The 24,334-nt window shown below is 36.9% G+C and overlaps 1 protein-coding gene across 5 annotated transcripts in view; it reads left to right on the top strand.

Moving 5' to 3' along the window:
• Positions 1 to 24,334, top strand: part of Mgtor (nuclear basket protein megator) — a 112,929-nt gene that overhangs the window by 3,666 nt on the left and 84,929 nt on the right. For all 5 annotated transcript variants that reach the window (XM_069845483.1, XM_069845487.1, XM_069845484.1 and 2 more), the window contains exons 2-6: positions 5,512 to 5,674; positions 5,857 to 6,078; positions 11,842 to 12,001; positions 13,656 to 13,830; positions 19,810 to 22,187. In XM_069845483.1, coding sequence (XP_069701584.1) covers positions 5,512 to 5,674; positions 5,857 to 6,078; positions 11,842 to 12,001; positions 13,656 to 13,830; positions 19,810 to 22,187 — 3,098 coding nt within the window. The remainder of the gene's footprint in view (positions 1 to 5,511; positions 5,675 to 5,856; positions 6,079 to 11,841; positions 12,002 to 13,655; positions 13,831 to 19,809; positions 22,188 to 24,334) is intronic.

Below are 24,334 nucleotides of genomic sequence, written 5' to 3'. Positions count from 1 at the left end.
CAGAGTGACAACGTTGAAAATAGTTATGTCACCCGTGATATGTGTTCCAAAGACTCGGTTCAAATTGAGACTCCACTTGTCTTCTTCTCTTCTGCACATCTTTAATATAATTTAAATCTAAATGTGTTAACTAGATCATCAGGACGGTTATCTATATTTTCTGAAATTTCAGCAAAAACTTCTTCAATGTCTTCAAGTGGAATGAATGCAAAGGCGATAAGTACAATTATACATCAATGAATATTGCTCTCAATGTTTTTGTATTCTCAACGGAGTCCAAGATCAATCACATGTCTTCAGATCATTTGTACAAAGTGAAAGAGAGTATCTTTAATGATTGCATTTGGAAATGAGTTTGTGCTGCTTTCATATTGGCTAATTCGAAATTCATCATCATTGTTAAGCCAATGTCAGAAATTTCAGCTCCAAGATGTGTGCAACTTAACTTAATTTGATTGTAAATTAGTGCGTAGGCCTATGTATTCTCAGTCAAACGTGTTGTTAAACAGTACATTATGCAAAAGGAAAAACAAATCCCACATAATGGTCATGAATTGTAAATAGCTGTGCAAACATGTTTGGTAACCATAAAGATTAATTTTTGGTCCTACAGAATTTATCTGTTACGGTAACATTGGTTATTATAGGAGAAAAATTCGCTCTGGAGTTGGGGATCGATTCCGGGTCCATGGTTCGGGATTCTTTTATTATAGGATATCGCTTAATTTTCGTCAAGTTTGACAAACGATGACGTCACAACATGGCGGTAATTACGTCACAACGCAGTGACGTCACAACATGGCCGATGTAAACCAACGCGACGAGTAAATAAAACTATCTAAAAAGAATAATCACACAAATTGACGATATCCCATTCTAGAACAGAGCCCATCCGCTCTTATCCAAAATAGGATATCAGCAAAACAATTTCACAACATCCCATTCTGGAATACAACCCATCCGCTCTTATTCAAAATAGGATATCATCAACACGATCCCATTATCTAAAAAGCAATAATCACACAAATTGACGATATCCCATTCTGGAACAGAGCCCATCCGCTCTTATCCAAAATAGGATATCAGCAAAACAATTTCACAACATCCCATTCTGGAATACAACCCATCCGTTCTTATTCAAAATAGGATATCATCAACATGATCCCATACGTGAAATTTCGGCAATTCGACACTTTGAATGGCAGAGAAAACGCACTTATATCATTGAATTCACAGTATTCGACCTCATGTCACAGAGATATCATCTCAACTAACCCACTAACCTTCTCACATACGTCGACCTCATGTCACTGAGATATCACCTCAACTAACCCTCTAACCTTCCCACATACGTCGACCTCTTGTCACTGAGATATCACCTCAACTAACCCTCTAACCTTCTCACATACATCAACCTCAAGTCACTGAGATATCACCTCAACTAACCCTCTAACCTTCTCCCATACATCAACCTCAAGTCACTGAGATATCACCTCAACTTACCCACTAACCTTCTCACATACATCAACCTCAAGTCACTGAGATATCACCTCAACTAACCCACTAACCTTCTCACATACATCAACCTCTTGTCACTGAGATATCACCTCAACTAACCCTCTAACCTTCTCACATACATCAACCTCAAGTCACTGAGATATCACCTCAACTAACCCACTAACCTTCTCACATACATCAACCTCTTGTCACTGAGATATCACCTCAACTAACCCTCTAACCTTCTCACATAGCCTACATCAACCTCAAGTCACTGAGATATCACCTCAACTAACCCTCTAACCTTCTCACATACATCAACCTCAAGTCACTGAGATATCACCTCAACTAACCCTCTAACCTTCTCACATACATCAACCTCAAGTCACTGAGATATCACCTCAACTAACCCTCTAACCTTCTCACATACATCGACCTCATGTCACTGAGATATCACCTCAACTAACCCTCTAACCTTCTCACATACATCGACTTCAAGTCACTGAGATATCACCTCAACTAACCCTCTAACCTTCTCACATACATCAACCTCAAGTCACTGAGATATCACCTCAACTAACCCTCTAACCTTCTCACATACATCAACCTCAAGTCACTGAGATATCACCTCAACTAACCCTCTAACCTTCTCACATACATCAACCTCAAGTCACTGAGATATCACCTCAACTAACCCACTAACCTTCTCACATACATCAACCTCTTGTCACTGAGATATCACCTCAACTAACCCTCTAACCTTCTCACATAGCCTACATCAACCTCAAGTCACTGAGATATCACCTCAACTAACCCTCTAACCTTCTCACATACATCAACCTCAAGTCACTGAGATATCACCTCAACTAACCCTCTAACCTTCTCACATACATCGACCTCATGTCACTGAGATATCACCTCTACTAACCCTCTAACCTTCTCACATACATCGACCTCAAGTCACTGAGATATCACCTCAACTAACCCTCTAACCTTCTCACATACATCAACCTCAAGTCACTGAGATATCACCTCAACTAACCCTCTAACCTTCTCACATACATCGACCTCATGTCACTGAGATATCACCTCAACTAACCCTCTAACCTTCTCACATACATCGACTTCAAGTCACTGAGATATCACCTCAACTAACCCTCTAACCTTCTCACATACATCAACCTCACGTCACTGAGATATCACCTCAACTAACCCTCTAACCTTCTCACATACATCGACCTCAAGTCACTGAGATATCACCTCAACTAACCCTCTAACCTTCTCACATACATCAACCTCAAGTCACTGAGATATCACCTCAACTAACCCTCTAACCTTCTCACATACATCAACCTCATGTCACTGAGATATCACCTCAACTAACCCACTAACCTTCTCACATACGTCGACCTCTTGTCACTGAGATATCACCTCAACTAACCCTCTAACCTTCCCACATACGTCGACCTCTTGTCACTGAGATATCACCTCAACTAACCCACTAACCTTCTCATATACGTCGACCTCATGTCACTGAGACATCACCTCAACTAACCCACTAACCTTCTCACATAAATCGACCATATGTCACTGAGATATCACCTCAACTAACCCTCTAACCTTCTCACATACGTCGACCTTGTTCAGCCCTCCGTTTCACTCCTCTTGGGCCAGCAACGCACTCCATAGCCAAACAAATCACCAGTAGCACAACTACTCACGAATTGAACAAATAATAGAATGATTTACACACCATCCAAACACATGCTTTACCGGTACACCATTCAAACCTCATCAGTACCAACCACCAATAAAATTTACACTTACACCAACCTAACCACAGGAATGCACAGCGACCTCTATATTTTTACCTGCAAACACAAAATGTAACCCTACTAACTGATGACGTCAATCTTATGACATCACCCCATTCCCCAATCTAGCCAACATATTGACCCTCCCAAGTACTAACATTGTAACTCAATTTTTTATGGTTTTGACTTGTCCTAGTTAATATGGTCTTAAATTGTTTCTTTTTCTCCCAGTACTATCATTGTATAGCTCTAAACCTTCCCAATTGTATGTAAAATCTTATTGTTACTCTACATTTTTGTATACACTAATTTACACGATCATTTTAAAACTTCATTTTCATCTCCTGAAAAATGTGAAAAAGTGAGTTACAATGTTAGTACTTGGGAGGGTCGATATATTCTCATAAACATACTACTGATATCCTATAGTCATATAGACCCCTTAGTTCTACGTACCAAGCACTCAGACCACTGAGCTATGCCGAAGTTCAATCCACATCACCGGATTGAATCATCCTCCTCTAGTGTTTTTTCCCCTTTGTGGCCTTACTCCGTGTTCGACATAATGCTGACAAATATTAAGTCAACTGCCATTATGCAAGGAGCGCACTTAATTGAGTGACTATTTGGCCGGAATTCCACCATTGTTACCATAACAGATAAATTCTGTAGGACCAGAAAAATAATCTTTACGTAGATTCTTCGCCCAACAGTGTATAATACTGTGGAATCTCGGCCATCTACTCACGGAATTGAGAGCGCTCCTTGTATAATGACAGTTGACTTAATATACGGTATGTCGAACATGGAGTAAGGCCACAAAGGGAGAAACACTAGAGGAGAGGGATTCGATCCGGTGCTGTGGATTGAACTTCAGCGTACCCCAGTGGTTAGAGCACTTGGTATGTAGAACCAAGGACCCAGGTTCGATCCCCAGTGCCGGAGCAAATTTTTCTCCTCTAATAACCAATGTTTGATAAAGTTTTAAAGTTCCATCAGAAAAAATTATATTACATTGAGCTAAAATTCGAACAGATTCTTTACAATTGAAAAGTCAGGGTTCTATCGAATCTACATCTTCATGACTGGAACCATACAATAGAAATCATATAGAAAACTATTATGTCTTCCAACATCCATGGATTTGGTGGTCTAAGATTTACCCGAATTCTATTTAATATTCTTTTCAGACTTATTCTCTCAGGTATGTTCTGTATTATGTCTTCTGCAGGAGCCTAAACAGTAGTTGCTAACACCAGTGAAGGATTTTCATTGAGTTCAGCTCTTGCTTTGTTCTTCATACAGTTTAATATGTTTTAAGTTCTATATCAGCTGTATCAGCTCCATGCAAATGTTTGTTGGTGTCATTCTTTAAAATATTGACGTGGTCAAGATTACTGTTAGTAGCAATGGGAGCATTACAAATCCTGCACTCCGTATATCTCCAATAAATTTTGGTCCTGTTCTTGTTGGTCATGATTATGATGATGATGATGATGATGATGATGAAGATGATAATGATTATGGAAATCATTATAAGTAGTTAAAGACTATTTTCGGACAGTATAATTTGTAGTCTTTCTGCCATTCTATGTTCAATTTTATTATAAATTTGAACTTTAGTTTAGTCAAATTCTTTGAATGGAAACTGTCAACTGCTTTCTACAATCATCCATCACTATATAATCTACAATCGTCCTACGGTATATAGCAATGAATAAATCAATTATTTGGACTTTATGTTCAGTACAGAAACATGCATATTTTATCAATGATAGTGTTGCGATTTATTATTATTATTAATATTATTATTATTATTATTATTATTATTATTATTATTATTATTATTTGTGAGGATCTAGACATGGACATTGTGTCTGTTCATAATTATTGTTAGTGTCAGATCTGGATGTGTACGGTACTTAATCTGAATCAATGTGACAGTAGCTATGTGTTGAACTTTTATTATTTGAATAAAATACAAACCATAATTAGATTAAAGAGCAGAGATATACAGAAATTAAAAAATTTTCAAGAAATAGATCTAACTGATTTGTAGTTACTAAGAATGGCAAAGATGAGGATGTCAATTTATAGTTTTCTAGAGATAGACCAAATTCTGTAACATGTGATGATTTTGATTAACAAGGGAGTGTGGGGCAAATGAAGGTAACATTTAACATGTTCTTAATATTTTTAGAATCAAGAATTATAACTGTTGAGAAAGAACTAAGTGCAGTTAAAGCTGATAATGCCACAAAAACTGGTAAACTTGATTCTACGGAAAAGGAGCTGGAAGAGTTGCAGAAGAAAGTTCAGTCATCTGAATCTGAACTAGTCAAACTAAGGAGTTCAGTACAGAGGTGATGTATTTATATATAAATATAACATTAAAAACTTCTTCTGAACAAGTAGTTAAAAATTTTAATATATTACTGTTCCTTAGGAAGTTGTTTCAGAGACATTTACATTTAATTATTGTCATGATATATTTAGATAAATTCAAGGTTTCGTATCTTAATTGTAATCAATTCTGTTTCAATAGGTTAGAGCAAGAATGTGTGGATTTACGTCGTGAACGTGATACTGTAGTTGATGAAAGAGACAGCCTTCAGAAAATGTTGGACCGACGTGAGACAGAAATAAAACGGTTGCAACAAGATGCAAAAATGCTATCCACTCAACTCAACACTGCCATCAGTTCAAAATGTGAAGCTATTGCAAAATATGAAGGCGTGCAAAGCCAACAGGTTGCTTTGGATTACAAGTATGAAAAGATTTTTTTAAATGTTTTCTCATTTCATTAAAAAAGTGTAATATTTTTATACATACATTATATATTTATATGGATATTTCTGACATCCCCTTGGTCTGTTTTGAATGTTACGTCTTGAATCATTTATGTGTACTTATCATGTGTGACCTTGTATAAATTCTGCCAATGGTCAGTTCTACAGTCCTATCTTGTGAACCTTTCACATTGAGCTTCTTCCATGATATTGATCACAGATCTTGTACAGTACATAGACACGTGGGGTTGTGAAACCTTTTCTCATTGCATATACTGGGATGAAAACTATGCACATTGAACAGATCCATTAATATCTTAGGTTGTATTTCATCCTTCATTGGTACTAATTTTTTTTTTTTAAATTGGCTATTTTACGACTTTTTTTCAACTGCTATGGTTATATAATGTCTGAATGAGATGAAGGTGATAATGCCAGCAATATGAGTCCAAGGTCCAATCCCGAAAGTTACCCAGCATTTCCTTTTATTGGGTTGAGGGAAAACGCGGAAAAAACCTCAACCAGGATTTGAACCCAGGCTCACTCATTTCATTGTCATGCATGCTAACTGTTACTCCACAGTGGTGGACTGGTACTTATCATTTCTGTGACATAGTACAGAGAGTCTCTAAAAGAAAAGACCTTCTATTTATTTATTTATTTAGCCATCATACACAGACTGGAAAAACCAGTTACAAAATTACTCTTGAGACTGGATCATATTCACTTAATTTATGGGTCATTTATGTGGGTGTAAAAGAAGTTCCTTGATTCCTCTTGCTGCTGACGATTTGGTTACCCTGGTGTCCCGAATTAAGTGTTTTAAAGATTTTCGCGAAGATTGGTCGAGCCTGGCACCTATTTAATTTAATTTCTCTGAAGTGAGAATGTGAGACCTGCTAGATTTTCCATTATTCGGAACGGAATCTATTTTTTCAAACTTTTCACTAATCTGTGGATTGTGATTCTGTTAGGAATGTTTTCACCTGAGAACTTACATTGAAACAATTGAATTCAGTTTGAATTGTATTTAACAGAGGGGGTATTATGACCCAGCACTGCGACCTGTTAAGATCTATTACGCTGACCCTCTGGTGACGCATTCCCAAACCCACACCAGCTGACCACACTAAGGTTCTCTGTGTAACCAAGTTTCTAGCAGGCAACCCCACTCGTCCCTAAACCAGCACCCTCCATGCGTTGTCAGCCGGCATTTGGGGAGTGCTATGGAATGATAACAAAATGGAGAAATGATGATAGAATGATGTAAATGCCTAATTTGGGGAAAAACGGGAGAACCCCAGGAAAAACTCTAACTGCGACCTTGTCAAAAATCCCAGACCTGACTTGGAATCGAACCCATGAAAAAATTCCAGACCTGATTGGGAATCGAACCCGGGCCGCCTGCGTGACACTCTGAAGGTCTGACCATTCAGCCACTCCAGAGGTTTACATTGAAACAGTTCGTATAGAACGATATCTGTAATACTCTTCACAAGAAACACATTTTGCTATAAACTACATCTTCACACATTAATAGTAAGACAGTACAAATAGTAATGAATACCAGCTTGTGTAACCAACCCCCTACTGGCTGACTGTCCATCCTCCCTCTCTTCTGCCTACTAGCGATATCAAATGATTCACTCTCAGTTCAATCTGAGCTACAAGTGATGCATCACTTTAGAGATTCCCTATACTGTGACAATGTGTCCTTTTCTTTGATTGTTCGGTCTTGTGATAATGCTTCGTATACTGTGGTAGATGGAAGTCAGTAGCTGAGTTCTTATTTCCTCCATGTAGAAAGGATCCCTCAGGAGGTACTTTAGTCTTTAAATACAGTATTTAAAAATAAAATAAGGCCTTAACATTCTATATATCTGCTAGGTTGCTCTGTGTTACATGTTCTCACGTAATCTCCATTCCATATTATAACTCTAGAAGTAACTTTACATTTCAACAACTTCATTGCTGTCTGCACTGAGAGAGCTGTTAAGTTTTTATGTTATTAATCATGAAGCTGCTCTTATTCTGTCTAACATGCAAAATATGAGATTTCTTTCCTTGATTGTGATCCATGTTATAACTTACGGTTTTTAAGGAACCCAGAGGTCCCTATCCTGAGCAATATTAATCCAGCCTCTACCATCATATCCCACCTCCCTCAAATCATTTTAATATTATCCTAAAGGTCTTTTTCCCTTGGGCCTCTCAATTAACACTCTATATGCATTTCTGGATTCACTCATACATGCTATATGCCGTGCCCATCTCAAACGTCTGGATTTAATGTTCCTAATTATGTCAGGTGAAGAATACAACGTGTGCAGTTCTACATTGTGTGACTTTCTCCATTTTCCTATAACTTCATCCCTCTTAGCCCCAAATATTTTCCTAAGACCCTTAACCTCTCTTCCTCTCTCAAAGTGAGGGTCCAAGTTTCACAACAATACAGCACAACCGGTAATATAACTGTTTTATAGATTCTGACTTTCAGCTTTTTTTGAAAGCAGACTGGATGACAAAAGCTTATCAACCGAATAATAACACGCATTTCCCATGTTTATTCTGTGTTTAATTTCTTCCCAAGTGTCATTTATATATTTGTTACTGTTGCTTCAAGATATTTGAATTTTTCCACCTCTTCAAAGGAAAGTTTTTAATAACACAACTGCCGAGGTTATATCAGCATTGTTGGTGGGTCGGAATTTTGTCCCACATGAGTTCTTTTACATGCCAATAAATCTACTGACATGAGCCTGTCGCATTTAAACATACTTAAATACCATTGACCTGGGCTGGGATTGAACCCGCAACCTCGAGCACAAAGGCCAGTGCTATACCAACTATGCTAACCAGGCCAACTCTTCAAAGAATAAATTTCCGATTTTTATATTTCCATTTTGTACAATGTTCTGGTCACGAGATATCATAATATTATATATATATATATATATATATATAATATGTATATATGTATGTATATTATACTTTTGTCTTTTCGGGATTTACTTCCAAACCTATCTCTTTACTTGCTTCACTGTTATCCTGGACTTTCCTAATGGCATATTCTAGAACAAAGTTAAAAAGTAAAGGTGATAGTGCATCTCCTTGCTTTAACCCGCAATGAATTTGAAAAGTATCTGACAGATCATGTTATAAGACTTTTAATAATATGTAGTTGTTGTTTTCTAATGCCAGGTGTTTGACAATAAAGTCATTTGACCTCTTGCACTCCAATATTTTTCAAAGATATTGCCATGGTCAGCCATTGAAGCACAGATTTTTTAAATGGCAAGTTGTAGCCATTTTAAGTGAACACCATATTTTAACATTTTGGTTGCTACTTCATCCACACACAACCCTCAGAATGTCTGGAAGACCACACCTGCTGTTGGTTGACGGGTCCACTGGACCTAGTTGGGAGATCTTGTTGATCACCAGCTTTCCCTCCTTAAGCCACTGGAGGACGATTTCAGTGTCATAGCAGGTCAGCACTAGGAACAGGAAAGTAGAAAGGGTAGGAAGGAAAATGAAGTGAACCCCTACAGTAGGCCTCGAATGCTCTAATATCGTCGAGATGGAAGAAAATAAGAGTTCAGTCAGAGGACTGGATAGGAAAGGGTAAAGAGGGAATTAGGTATTGAATAGAGGAAAATTACCAAATTCGGTCATTAACTCATCAGGCTGACTAGTGCTAATTGATAAGTAGCCCCTCACATTAGTTCAGCTTGTAAAATTATGCTTACTAACATGCATCATGGGAAGGTAGGAATGGGACATTGGGTATTTGTCCAGGTTGGTTCCTGAAAGCTTTCAATGTGAAGGATTAATGGCTCTCTCCTCTGTATTTGACAAATACCTTTTTGCAGCCATTTTAATATACAGTGAAACCTCTCATTTACGGACATCGAAGATATGTAACTATCTATTCACATCTGGGAGGTGTCCTTTGTTGGGAGGGAGGCTTCCCAGTCTAACAGTAAATTTATAATATGCATTATGTATCCCTTCACGCTTTAAATGAAATGTATTACTGTAGTTTAATTCTAAATACAGTATACTGTACTACAGTAAATTCTTTGTAACTTTGAACTACATAGATAAGACCGAAAAAGGAAAATACAGTACTGTGCCATTTAATTTTATTCTAGGGTTACAGTTATGCAGTACTGCAATTTACAGTTTTCAGCTTAACCTTTACGTTCAGGTGCCATGTCTCTCGAAACAGAACAACTGATTGAAGTGAAGAGAATAATCCTACTAACCCTATCTTGTGTCGAATACAATTTCACGATCGCGGAAACCTTGGACCCATCAGATAGGTTAAATTTTATGACTTTGTTTATCCAGCTAACAAGGGGTAGCCAGCTGGGCTAGTAGTAGCCTATGAGACCCTTATTGTCTTCTTTCATGTTAAGGAATTTCTGTACAGTTCTCAAAACTAAATTTTCCATTTTTGTAACACATTAGGTCTTAAAATAAAAGTTCTGTCTGCAGTCAAGAGGTAAAGGAAACTTTAGAACTGAAACAGGTGTCCGTGTCTGAGAGTGTCCTCAAACGAGAGATAAATTTATCATTATTTCTATATTATTTCAGTTGGGACATAAAAATCTGTCCATATATGAGGAGTGTCCGTAAGAAGAGATTTCACTGTAGTATAAAATGTAATAAAATGTTAAAACTTCACAGTGTTAAAATATTAAAAAAGGTAACATACTATACAGCATATTCACGGTGTATTACTTTTTAATTTTTTTTTTTTTTTTTTTTTTTTTTTTTTGACACTATGAAGTTTTAAAATAAACCTGCTATCATCAGCTCAAGTTGGAATTGATCGAGAACTTAATTCCCCATGCACAAGGAGGAGAGGGAGGGGGAAGATCACTAAGCCTTGGAGGGAAGTTCATGACAACATTCACTGCAGTGTTCATTGATGCCCTATAACTTGCTGCTTTTCATGGAAGAATGGTTTGCCTTTCGTAGAGTTATAATATGGCGAAGTTCGTAATATGCAGTAAAATACTAAATCATGTAAAGAATTTGAGAATTTGAATGCTCTTCTTTGCTACAAGCATGCAGCTTCTGCTCTGATAGCACAGTGTCTCCTGTATATGTTGTGTATATTTTGGACTATCTTTTTCAAACTGTCCTGTCCTTCAGCAGCTTTTTTCTTTGTCCTGCAGGAATATTTTCAGATGTCTTAGCAATTGATTTTTGTGGAGTGGGGGTGTTGCCATATTCCCAACCCCCAACCTGGAGGACCAGGGCAATAAATTTTTGTCCCTCATTGTTAGGGTGGCCTACTTAGACCTCAGCCATTGTGTGTTCATCTTTTTGTCTCTTATGAACCATATGAACTGTAATGGAGATGTTCTTACCCAATCACCACACTGATATTTTGCTTATACAGAAATGTGAATGTTTGACATGTTTCACATCCTGAGTCCATATGACTACTTTGGATTGTATAACAGTGTGTGAGATTCACGCTGTAGATTCAAATTTTGGACTGAATTATTCTAAATGTAGGTTAGTTTCAAAATTTTAGTTTCTGTGAAAGGTTCTAAAATTTTGTCTTTATTGAAGTATAAGTATGTGATTCCTTAAATGGTATTTGAGAAATTTTTATTTTTTTCTTGCATGATTATAATGTTGCATGGAGAAGCAAGCAGTATTGCCATAACATTTGTAATATTTGTACAAATTAATTTATCACTTTGGTATTGTTTTAACAATAGAGAGAAAAGAATGAACCAAGAACAGGAGCACCTGAAGGAACAAATTCAAAATCTGACAGAAGATTTGGATAAACATACTGCAGAACTTATGGCTGTCAGAAGAGAGCATACAAATAGACTTCTTACACTGGAAACACAGCTTTCACAAAAGACTGAGGAAGTAAGTAGATCACACTAAAATATTGCTGAATTTTATATCAATACAACTACTGGGTTTAAAAATCACCTTACATTCTGTGACTGACAGTACAATGTTTTTTAATCTTTGACTGTTCAAATCAAAAGCTCCCTTAATGTCATATAATCTGATGACATTTGTGAGCTTGTTGTCAAATAAGAGCCTGATATAATATGTGAAAACATCTGGTGTAGCTCAGGCAGTAACATGTTTACCTGCTGATCCAGGGCAAAGCTAGGACGTGGGTTCGATTCCTGCTTAGGCTGATTACCTGGTTGGATTTTTTTTTTCTATGTTTTCTCCAACTGTAAGGTGAATGTCAGGTAACACCTGGTGAGTTTCATCTGTCCATATACCATTTCACTATCACCAATTCCATCAAAGTTAAATAATCTAATAGTTCTTATCTTTAAATAACTGACTAAAATAGAAGGAAAATCATTTGAAGGGGATTTGTATTCTTGTATGAGTAGAGGATGAACAATTACAGGTATGATAAAAATAATACGTGAGAACTGATATATATATATATATATATATATATATATATATATATATATATATATATATATATATATGACGTACCCAGGGAAGGATAAGGGAGCTCAAGCACCCCCGCCCCAGAACCAGATTTTTGTTGTGTATTACCAGTAAAACTGAAAGAATTTTTCATTTTCAAGCTAAGTTTCGATACTTCCACTTCTGCATGCAATTTTAGTGATGCCTTAGTGATATTTGTAATTTAACAGTCTTTGACTGTTGGCAGCCCTATATACTGTATTCTGACAGAAAGCACTTGCAGTGCTTCCGTCAGTAGCACGAGAACATGCCATTGTGAGTGTGAGGCGAATAGTTAAGCCACTCATGGCAACAGTCCCATCATTCCCTTATCCTCTTAAATAGGCCTATACTTTGTTGATATTAACACCTGCATACAATTGGAATATATCAGTCCCCTAACTGCCCATTGTGCAACTCAAACCAAGAAATGGATTCGGAACACCTCAAAATTTGTGCTTCAGTGGCTGGTCATGATAATATCTTTGAAAAATATTGGAGTGCAAGAGGTCAAATGACTTTGTTGTCAAACGCCTGACATTAGAAAACAACAACAACTTTGTTGATATTACACTCTTTTAGCCCTCCAATTGTTTGTGTTAAACTTTCACCTTTTACATTCTAGAGAGATAAATTGTAAAAATTTCTCGTATATATGTAGGTAGGTCGTAAGGGGAAACACTTTAAAAACAGTTTGTTGCCTACAATGGATGCTTCATAATGTAAGTACATTCTTGTAAAAATCCCACATGCATTCGATGCTTTATGATAGCTTGTTAACTTAAAATAATTATCTGTTATGTCACGTCATCTGTCATTGCCCCACATGTATAGATGCATGCCTTATATTCTGGCACGAACATAGAACTAATCTGCAGTTGGGGCTCAGAAAGACATTGTGATGTGTTCGTTGATCTTGTATGGAATGTAGATTAGTAGTGGGACTGTTGCTCCAAACCTGCTGTAACCTTTGCTGTATAGATAATGAAGCATTTATGTTGTTATTAAGCTTAAGATTCCTTTATTTTTGTCCTGTAATTAAGATCTGTATATACAGTAGTTGTCATTTATTTTCCAGCTTCGTATTGCTACTCAGTCTAATGAAGAATTGAGATCAACAAACATCTCTCTAGCTGGGAAACTAGAGTTAGCAATGCAGAAATTGGTCTCTCAGAGGGAAAATGAAAGCAAAATGCATGATACCTATGGACAAGAACTTCAGGCACAGACTCGATTGGCACAAATTTACAAAGGTACAGTGCTTCTTTAACAACTTATACCTATTGTAATTTTTGTTACATCCCTTTTCATGGGACTTAGTTCATGGAGGGTGTGGCTGTTTGGCCACCCAGAACAACACGAGCCATTCATGCTTCAGCAACATTGTCTATACTAGTTTCCATGTTATGATGTGACTAAACAGGAAGTGACATCATGTTGCTGTCAGTAGAGGCTTGGTTGCTATAGTAGGATCATTGCATGCATTCCCAGTTTAAAGAAAGAGCCTACTGCACTCTGAGTGGTTGCCTTTTGAAGTAAGATGGTGCCCCAACCTTTTCTGTCCACTCGGGGGATGGAGTAATCTCTGTTTCCACTTTCTGAGGCAAATATAAATGTTGCCAATTCTCCCCTGAATGCTAACACTAATTGCAGTCTTTCTTAACATGTTCAAACAATTTACAATGTTTTTGTTCGCTGTTTGAAAGTCTTCTGTAATTTTATTATTATTATTACAATTGTTTTGTGAAGTATATTGTAAATTACTTAGTTTTTTTACAACTCCAAGATAGCATTGATAAATGAACAACAATGTTAAAGACATAATTAACTTTATGAGGCACAATAATATTACTGTGCTCAACCCCATACTCATCAAGGCAATTATGTTGCAGGAAATCAAATAAGCCAATATTAGTAAGAAATATGTAGTGGAGGAGCTTGCAGCCTCATATAGACATGAAGTGTTACGACTTCCCCTGTACCACTGTGTTCTAAATCCTTTGGAAATTATCTGGCACCAACTAAAGTCTTATGTTAGGAAAAACAATATTACCCTGACTTGAGTCTAGTGTGTCAACTTATGCATGATGGAACTGCAGCAATCGGTCCCCACAATTGATCCTCCGCTGTTCGACATGCAATTAAAATGGAATTACATGAAGCACGACAGGGACAGTAACCAAGAGAGATTTGTGATTCATTTATACCACTTAAGTTTCGCTGTGGATTTAGACACGAAACAAATTGACATTATCTTCTTTTGGTGTTACTTTTCATTATTATTATTATTATTATTTTTATTATTATTATTATTATTATTATTATTATTATTATTATTGATATAAGTATGAAAATGTATTAGTTTGAAGAAGTTGACTGTACAATGGTTCTATAACGAATCTTTATACATACAGTAACTCAAAATTAACCATTCATTAATTCGTGATTGATTGAATGAAAGTACAATTTGTTGTATAGAAATAAATATACGATTGTTTCATACTCATGCGGCGAAGTCAATGTAAAATGTGACAACTGCGTGCCTACAAAATTTCTGCAACGACCCTTAATGGCTGGGGTGGACCGTGCGGCTAAGTTCTTCTAGCAACAAAAGAGACTAACTGAGGAGTAAAGGGCTTTGCAGTTTTCATTAGAATATTTTAAATATGCCTATGACAGAGTATTTGAAATGTTTACGATTTAGAGATGTTCCCAATGCAGAAACCGATTTCTGATCAGTCTCTCCTACCTTCAGATCAGGTCTTCCTCTTTCTACACTCCTGTCTCTGATATTGCTTCCAGCCGCTCAGACACTCTCAGCTCACATGCGGCTGATCAGGCTGTAAGCTCCACCCTTCTGTTACCATCTGCGCACCTCGCGGACAAATTACATGGTGACATCGCTACACTCTTACACTTTCAATAACAGCGGCAATGATACAGCACACTATAGCAACTACATACAGTAGAACCCCTATTTAACGTTTTTCTGGGAACACAGAATGATTAAAATTAAATGGAGGTTGACACTAAGTAGAGTTTGCTGTTTTTGTTTAAAAAATTTGGAATATTTTCTCAAAAATTGAATTTATTTGCAAAAAAAGCTGCAATAAGTATATTATGGACATACATACAAGAAAAAGTAGAAAACATTAAGGGGAAACAGGGTGCAAATCAAGTCGTCTTCTCACCATCTCAGATAGCTTTGTGTTCGGATTTTTTCCCATTCCATGAATTAAATTAACATTTTCCGCGCAAGAGAGTTTTTTCCTTTTTTCGAGGCACACATGTTTGTGAAGGTGCAGGGAAAGAGTGGGGATCACGTGGACCACTCCATTAACACATGGCAGTGAGACAGCAGCATTGCTAAGTCATTGACTAGTAAAAAAAAGAATTGTATTTTACATGTTGAAGTCCACACCTGTGGAGTAATGGTCAGCACGTCTGGCCGCGAAACCAGGTGGCCCGGGTTCGATTTCTGGTCAGGGCAAGTTACCTGGTTAGGTTTTTTCCAGGGTTTTTCCTCAACCCAATATGAGCAAATCCTGGGTAACTTTCGGTGCTGGACCTCGGACTCATTTCACCGGCATTATCACCTTCATCTCATTCAGACGCTAAATAACCTAAGATGTTGATAAAGCGTCGTAAAATAACCTACTAAAATAAAAAAAAATACACGTTGAATTGAATTGCAGTTTTATTTTTTCATTAATCGAGATGTAAAAAAATCATTTAATAGTAATTTTTAATGTAAAATGTGAGTTTCCCAGCAGATAGAAAAGCGTTAAATCGAATATAAAAATACATTAATCATACATACATAAGTGTTCTACCCCAGGGCAGGTCTTTCACTGCAAACCCAAGATTCTCCAATCTTTCCTATTTTCTGCCTTCCTCTTAGTCTCCACATATGATCATATATCTTAATGTCTTCTATCAACTGATATCTTTTTCTGTTCTGAACTCTTCTCTCGTTCACTATTCCTTCCAGTGCATCCTTCAGTAGGCAGTTTCTTCTCAATCAGTGACCCAACCAACGCCTTTTACTCTTCTTAATCAGTTTCAGCATCATTCTTTCTTCACCTACTCTTTCCAACTCAGCTTCATTTCTTATTCTGTCTGTCACTGATATTCCTTGTATGAGGTTCAAGAGATGTTTTTTGTAGCCAGTTTTTTTGTTCCCAATGACTGTTTCTGCTCAGAGAGGAAATATGGAAACTTAGTATACCCAGTCTGCTGACCAAGAACCATGCACAACTCTCTCAGATCTCCACAGATCATCCAGTTATAATCTTCGTATTTTATCTTTGTAAGAATCAGTTTAAGATTCTTATAAGTTCCTTTAAGGTGTACCGAATGACCAACAGGTAACGAAGCATACTTGTTGTTATTGTGCAAAAGCACTGACCACTGCCTTCAGACTTCTTTTGGAGAAATCGATAAAAGTCTTCATCATTCACTTCATAGTGAGCATTAAACTTTTGTATCAAACCAGGAATATCAGTATACTAAGACACCCTTTTATGAAGAGTAGAGTGTAAATTACTCTTCTCTACTCCTGTACCAATCAAGAAATGTTCCTGATGTCAGCGAATTTATTTATTTTGATCTGAAGCATAAGAGCTCAGCATTTTCCTTGGGTAATCCTAAATCTCTTATTAAATCATTGAGTTCAAATTGGTAAACTATTCAGGACTTTCATTCTCTACATCACACAGCTTTCTAGATTATGTTTCTGATCCTCTTCATCAGGTTTGTACAAAATTTTACGTTAGAGCACTGGGTTATGGATGCAGCAGAATCACTAGTATATTAATAATATAAAACATAAAATGTAGTTTTATGTAAAAGTGGTTTGTGATGTGCCATTTTTAATGACATTTCAGGCTTCAGCAGACAAAAATACATAAAGAAGAGCTAAAATTTTTTTAAAAGTTTTCTCATCGCAGGTCTATGTAATGAATTTAGAAGACTAATGGTTGTAGGAAACGAAATTACTCATATTGTTCTGCTTCACTTATTTAACCTTTGCGCCGCTGCCTGAGCTGCTGTGGTTGGTAGTCAGCAATTACATAATTATGTGAGTAATACAGTCTAAAAGGCTGGGAGAGAAATTGGCTGTGCGTCCATTGCACTGAACAGCAGAGCATAGGAAACAAGTTCGACAACAAATCATAATATGACTGAAATGTGATTGTTTTTTAATTATGCTTGTGAGTAATTATTACATTGTGATAACTAAAAAGTAACTGATTTTTGCTTCACATTTTCGGTAGACACCCTGTGTTTTTAAGTCTAGACTAATACAAAAATAATTGTATTTCAAGTCAATGCATAAGATACACATTTTTTAAGAGTAAATGACTTGGCAACACTGCTGCCTTGCCACTATATGTTAATAGAGTGGGCCAAGTGATCCCACTTACTCCTCATGTCTGTACTAAGCTGTGTGTCTGTTTGCTAATTCCCATCCTTTGCAAGAAACAATCACAAACAAACTAACATAGCAAAACAGGACACAAACAAACTGCTAATTCCTGCCCTTTGCGGGAACCAGTCATGAGAAGAATAACACACAGCAGAACAGGACACAAACTGTCTGCTAATTCCTGCCCTTTGCAAGAACCAGTCTCATTCAGTGATGGACGTAACAACTGTCCATTACAGTTCACAACTTAACAGTGTCAGTTGCTTCTTGTCTTTGTTGTGCTTGCTGATGGGCATGATGTCAGTGCTACTACAGTGAAAAGACGAAGTTGTTTTCATTATTACAGTACTCTTCACCAGTCTCATTCAGTGATGGACGTAACAACCGTCCATTACAATTCACAACTTAACAGTGTCAGTTGTTTCTTGTCTTTGTTGTGCTTGCTGATGGGCATGATGTCAGTGCTACTACAGTGAAAAGACGAAGTTGTTTTCATTATTACAGTACTCTTCACCAGTCTCATTCAGTAATAGATGTAACAACCATCCATTACAATTCACAACTTAACAGTGTCAGTTGCTTCTTGTCTTTGTTGTGCTTGCTGATGGGCATGATGTCAGTGCTACTACAGTGAAAAGACGAAGTTGTTTTCATTATTACAGTACTCTTCACTAGAAAACAATAGCCTCAAAAAGGAAAACTCTTTTTCTTGCAGAAAAAGTTAATTTAATTCTCGAAATGGAAAAGAATCCAATTGCAGAGATATGCAAGATGGCGAGAAGACTTGATTGGCACCGAGCTTCCTCTTAATGTTTTCCTTTTTTTTTGTGCAGTGGTATCCATAATTTACCTATCGTAGTTTTTTTGCAAAAGCATTCAAAATAATTTTTTTTTAACAAAAATAAGTCTCTACCTACTGTCAATCCTCATTTAAGGTTAATTATTCTGTGTTCCCAGAAGAACATCAAATAGGGGTTCTGCGTTATTGTTTAGTCAACTGCCCAAAGACAAGTCTCACAAGTGAAACCAACAAGGCATCACTCATGAGACAATTAGGCCAGGAGATAATGGGGTAGGGTGACCAGTTCCTTTCCGCCCTCCATTGCATACATTGCTGACTAGTTATTACACTAATCAGATTTCAGAGAGTTCTGCTGTGTAGACATAATTATACATTCAATCAGGCTAGTGGCAAAGCAGTGAAATTATCAAGGAACCGTGATTGTGTGTTACATTGCATGTTTGGAAGGACTATAAAAATGACTTTGAAGGGCTGCAAGTTGAAACTCATTGCATGAGGAAGGTATTTAAACAAAAGCGAAACAATGGTTTATGCAGCCCAGATTTTGGGATGACATTTTAATGAAAAGTAATCAGATTGATACATTTTGTTGATATTATTCACTTTAATTATAATTTGTAATGCTGATGTTCGAACTTTCAATTTCACTTTTGCTTTCTGGATCTTCAAAAGTATGTCATCAGTACCATCAAGAATATTGTTGATACCACATTTCATGAAGAATTTGACCATGATTTTTTTTTTTTTTTCACTGATTTTCTTGATGTCTTCACTCATTCACAGATTTACCTAATTGCTGATCTCTTCCACTTAGTCTGTGTGGTAAAACTTAAAATCTGAATGACAGTCTTATAGCATGAATGATGGTTCTTCAGAGCATAAGGATTTTAAACAATATTTTTCGAGGAAAAAACTGTGCCTTATGGTCTGAAAAATATGGTGGGTATAGTGAACTTAAATTTTGCATCGGCAATACGTATTTTATATGTTAATTAATTTCAGGTATGAGTGACGATGCATCAGCAAAGTCAGAGGAACTGTCAGAGGCTGTGAAAGCACTCCAGAATTTATTGCAAGATGCTTCAAAACAATACGGAGAGCTTGAAACTGAGATGAAGAAGAAGGAAATGCAGCATGAAGAGGAATTGGCAAAAAAGTCTGAATGCATCAGTCTTTTAAAGAAGGAACTGGATAATGCAAATGAACTGTTGAAAGCTGCAAAACAAGAAACATTAGATGCTGCTATTGAAGGCTTATCACCGTCTGCAGCTGCTGCGAGTCGACTTATAAAATCAGGCATGACACTCACTCAAATATATAGCCAGTATGTAGCAGTTTCTGAAGAACTGCTTTTACAGAAAGAAGAAACACGAAAATTAAACTTGTATATAAACACTATCCTAGAAGAAATCGAAGAAAAGGCTCCTGTTCTTAAGAAACAACGCGAAGAATATGAGCAAGCCCTGGAAAATGTTGCCATGCTTACAAAGCAGGTTGATGAGTATATTTCAGAGTGCAATAAACTACGTCATGAGGCAGCAGAAGCTCAAAAGTCAGAGGCCCATCACAGTCGTGAAAATAAGCGTCTTAAAGAAGAAGTAGTTGATTTGGCTAAACAAGTATGTTTCCTTCTAAAAGAAGTTGAAGAAGCTCGGGGTGGTTTTGCAGCTGGACAGTCTTTTATGGAAGACTCATCTTCTGATATCACCAGTTCTTCTCAGGTTATTTCACAGAGACTTGTAACATTCGGTAGTATTGAGGAGCTTCAGATGAACAATCAGAAGCTTCTGACCTTAGTTCGAGAATTGAGTACAAAACAAGAAGAGAAGGAAAAAGAACTTGAGTCCCAGCTTAGTCAACAAGAACAATTTGCTGAAATAGAAGAATTAACCTTAAAAGTGAAGGAAATGCAAGAGACTAATGAATGTCATGCAAAAATGATGGATAATTTGCTCAGACAGCGGGACATGTATCGCACATTTTATGAGCAGCACATTAAAGGAAGTGAGGGCTCAAAAAGTCTGCCAGAACCGTTTTCTCCTAAATCATTCAAGGATAGCCCTGTAGGGGTTTCAGGACCACATGCTCAGGAAAAGGATAAAGCTGTTCAGGAATTGAGATCAAAGCTGGAAGAATCACAGAAAGCATATAAAGAGCTGAAAGAGGAAATGAATACATATAGAACAGAACGTCAAACCAATGAACGAATTTTAACCGAACAGTTAGATTCAATGAGGACTGAACTTAGAGAATTCCGTACTCAGAATTCAAAGCTTTTATCTCAGGCCGAATACAATGATGAAAGATTTAAACTTCTAAATGCCAATACTGCAGTATATAAATCACAAATAAAAGCGCTAGAAGAAAAGAACAAAACTTACAGTGACACTATAATCAAGCATGAACAAACAATCATGCATCTCAAGGATGAAACTTTAAATGCGCAGACAAAACTCTCCAAAGCTGAAGTAAGTCTGGAGAATTTAAAGAGACAGTGTCAGCTATTACAAGAGACAGAAGCCCGGTACCTGAAGGAAAAAGAAGTTCTGAATCGTGAAAAGCAGAGCCAGGCTATATTGTTAGAAAACTTAGAATCAATTCGCACAAGCTTAGAGAGATCAGAAGTGGAAGGAAAAATGCGTTTGGAAACTAGACTGGATGAAACAATGAGAGAGTGTGGTGCTCTTCGGAGAAGGTTGCAAGAAGAACAAGATCGTTTCCGACAATTGTCTTCACATATGGAGCGTCAGATGGAAACCGCAAAGAAACGTCAAGAAGAAGCAACAAAATTAGCAGCTCGAGCAAGGGAAGAATTGAATTCAGTTCGAGAAGATTTAGTCAAAGAAAAGAAGGAAGTTGAATCACTTACAAAGAGAATTAAGGAGATATCAGCACCTCCACAAGTTCAGAAGACTCCAACTGATGCTGAAGTTATGGGAAAGAAACTGAAAGAACTGGAAATTCAGTTGAATCGTAGCCAGAGTGAGTTGAAGTCGACACAGCAGCAGCTGGCTTCCTCAAAGCAGCATGCTAAGCAGTACTCTGAAATATCTGAGGGTACGGAACGGCAGCTGAAAGAGATGACCATGAAATTCGATCAGTACAAGGACAGCACGGAGAAGAAGCTAGCAGAATTCAAGACTAATGAAGAACACTTAAAAAAACGAATAACTGATTTAAATTCTCAGATGACTAAATTATCTGCTGGTACTAGCCATTCAACAGCAGAGCTGAATGATCAACTGTCAAAGGTTCGGAATGAGCTGTCAACAGCACTTTCTGACCTTGAACAAACAAAGAAAGATCTGGAACAAGCCCGAGAAGATCTCAAGTCACTTGCTGGAAATGTCAAAGTTGCTGAAGAAAAGTATGCCCACGAGGTAAGTGTATATGTATATAATTTATGTACTTAAAGGCCTAAAAAGATTCTTTCTAAAATTTGCAATATATAGCATTGATGGTAATGTTTTGTTCATTAGCTTTCATTTAGTTCAGACTAATTCCTTTTTGTAAGTACTGCACATAGTAGGAAATACAAAGGAGGTATTTCAAATTATCCATAGTACTAAGAAGGAAACTGTTAATGAGCTTATGTGGAAACCTATCCTCAAACTGCACACATACTTTGATACCCACAGCATATAAACAAATACAAAAATATAGCTATCCGTACTATGAGCAGGGGCCGATTGGTCTGATTTATACCAATTGGGCCTCATGTCTGAGGGGGCTTCGCACTAGGATAATTCACTTCAGTCATCAAATACACAAAATGTAATATTATTGCAATGTAAACCTAACACCATGATATTGTATTTTTACGGAGAACAGAAACTATTTTAAATTTTGGTAGTACATAAATTACAGTCAGCTCTGGATATAGTGAACTCGGTTATAGTGAACCTAAATCGTTGGTCCTGACCTACATACATTAAAAAGTACTTTAATATTTCCATTTATAGTGAACCCTCACTTCGGTTATAGTGAATCTAAAAGTAGAACTTCCCCAAGAAAATGTACTTTTAAAATGGCCAAAATGGTAATTTAGAATATGTTCAGAACAAAATCTCAAACCTTCTACTCATTATGTGCATTGAAAGACAAAGGATTTGTTCAGCTTCCTGGACAGCTTGAAACATGTTAAAGAGAATAGTGTACACAGTAAGGGAGAAATGAAGGATTAGTTCTGACTTCTTTAAAAGAGGTTATTTGAAGAATAGGAAGACTAAGTGTTTTCTTTTGTAAAAGGAAGTAGAGTGATAACCAGAGGGTAAATACAAGAAGGATTACAGTATAATGGTCCTCAAACTTCTGTCCCGCATCTTTGTAAAAGTGAACCCGGGGAAATTCCAAGGCCGAGTACACAGTAGGCATACCTCTAGTGGGAAGAGGTGCGAAATTGGTCAGTGCCTACTACCTACATGGTCAGATTAGATTCAAGTTTCGAACTGTGAACGTTAGAATGTCAAAGTGTAAAGTGTTTTAAGTTGGAAGATAAAGCAAATTTATTACTGGTATTGAACATGCTCTGTTCCAAGTGGATGTTAATATTGTATGTATAGCAACGCCAATAGTATAAAACACACACTTCTGTTTTAGTGAACCTCGGATATAGTGAATGAAATATGCTGGTCCGCACAGGTTCACTGTAACCGAAGTTGACTGTATACCACCAGGAAGTAGGGTGAGAGCGACTATTTCACCATTAACTTGATCATTCTTACATTCTTTATCCCAAGGGTAGCCAACGCCAGCTTTAATTTAGCCCGTGGAGAGATGAAGCCGTGCATGGAGCATAGATAGTGATGTTAAACCATTGCACAGTCTACATATGATTGTCTGGCTGTTTGGACTATCTAAAGATAGGCCTAATCAACTTTTTTTTTTTTTTTTTTTTTTTTTTTTTTTTTTGTATGCTTACTTTGCATTAAATAGCATACACTTTCTAAATGCATATCTTTATTCATTTCTTTGTATAATAAAGACACAAGTCTGTAATAATGTTTACTGGTATAGATTCTGCAAACCTTGTCTGTGAACATGGGGCCCCCAAATAATTTTTCGAATTGGATCCCGCAACTCCTAAGGCCTGCCCTGACTGTAAGGCTACGAAAAAGCTTGAATAAAATATTATTGAAAACTTGACTAGCCTTTTGCCTTCAGTAGATAGTGCTTACTGAGCTGGAAAAGTGCATTAAATGCACGATCTTATCTCTCATGTCACGTGTTATTGTAAAGATTCTGTCAGATGGCAACTAACTACTCTGGTTATGTGTAGTTCTTTGTTAATGCTACATACAAGTCAAGTTTCCACATCCTTATGTGAATATCTGTGTGCACAGTTTGAAAGGAGGTTTGGACATAAGCTCATTAATATTTTGATTGTTAGAAAAGTATACAAATAGTCCTCAACTTTACATGGATTTATGTTGCGATGAGTTTGTTGTAAGTCGAGTTGGTAGTAAGGCGAAAAGCCATATTCAGTCAGTATGTAGTATGTCAGTGAGAAGATAAAGGAAAAAAAAAA

The sequence above is a fragment of the Periplaneta americana genome, chromosome 14, assembly GCF_040183065.1.
Source record: "Periplaneta americana isolate PAMFEO1 chromosome 14, P.americana_PAMFEO1_priV1, whole genome shotgun sequence".
NCBI classification, from domain to species: Eukaryota; Metazoa; Arthropoda; class Insecta; order Blattodea; family Blattidae; genus Periplaneta; species Periplaneta americana.
This window is presented reverse-complemented; position numbering and strand designations above follow the sequence as displayed.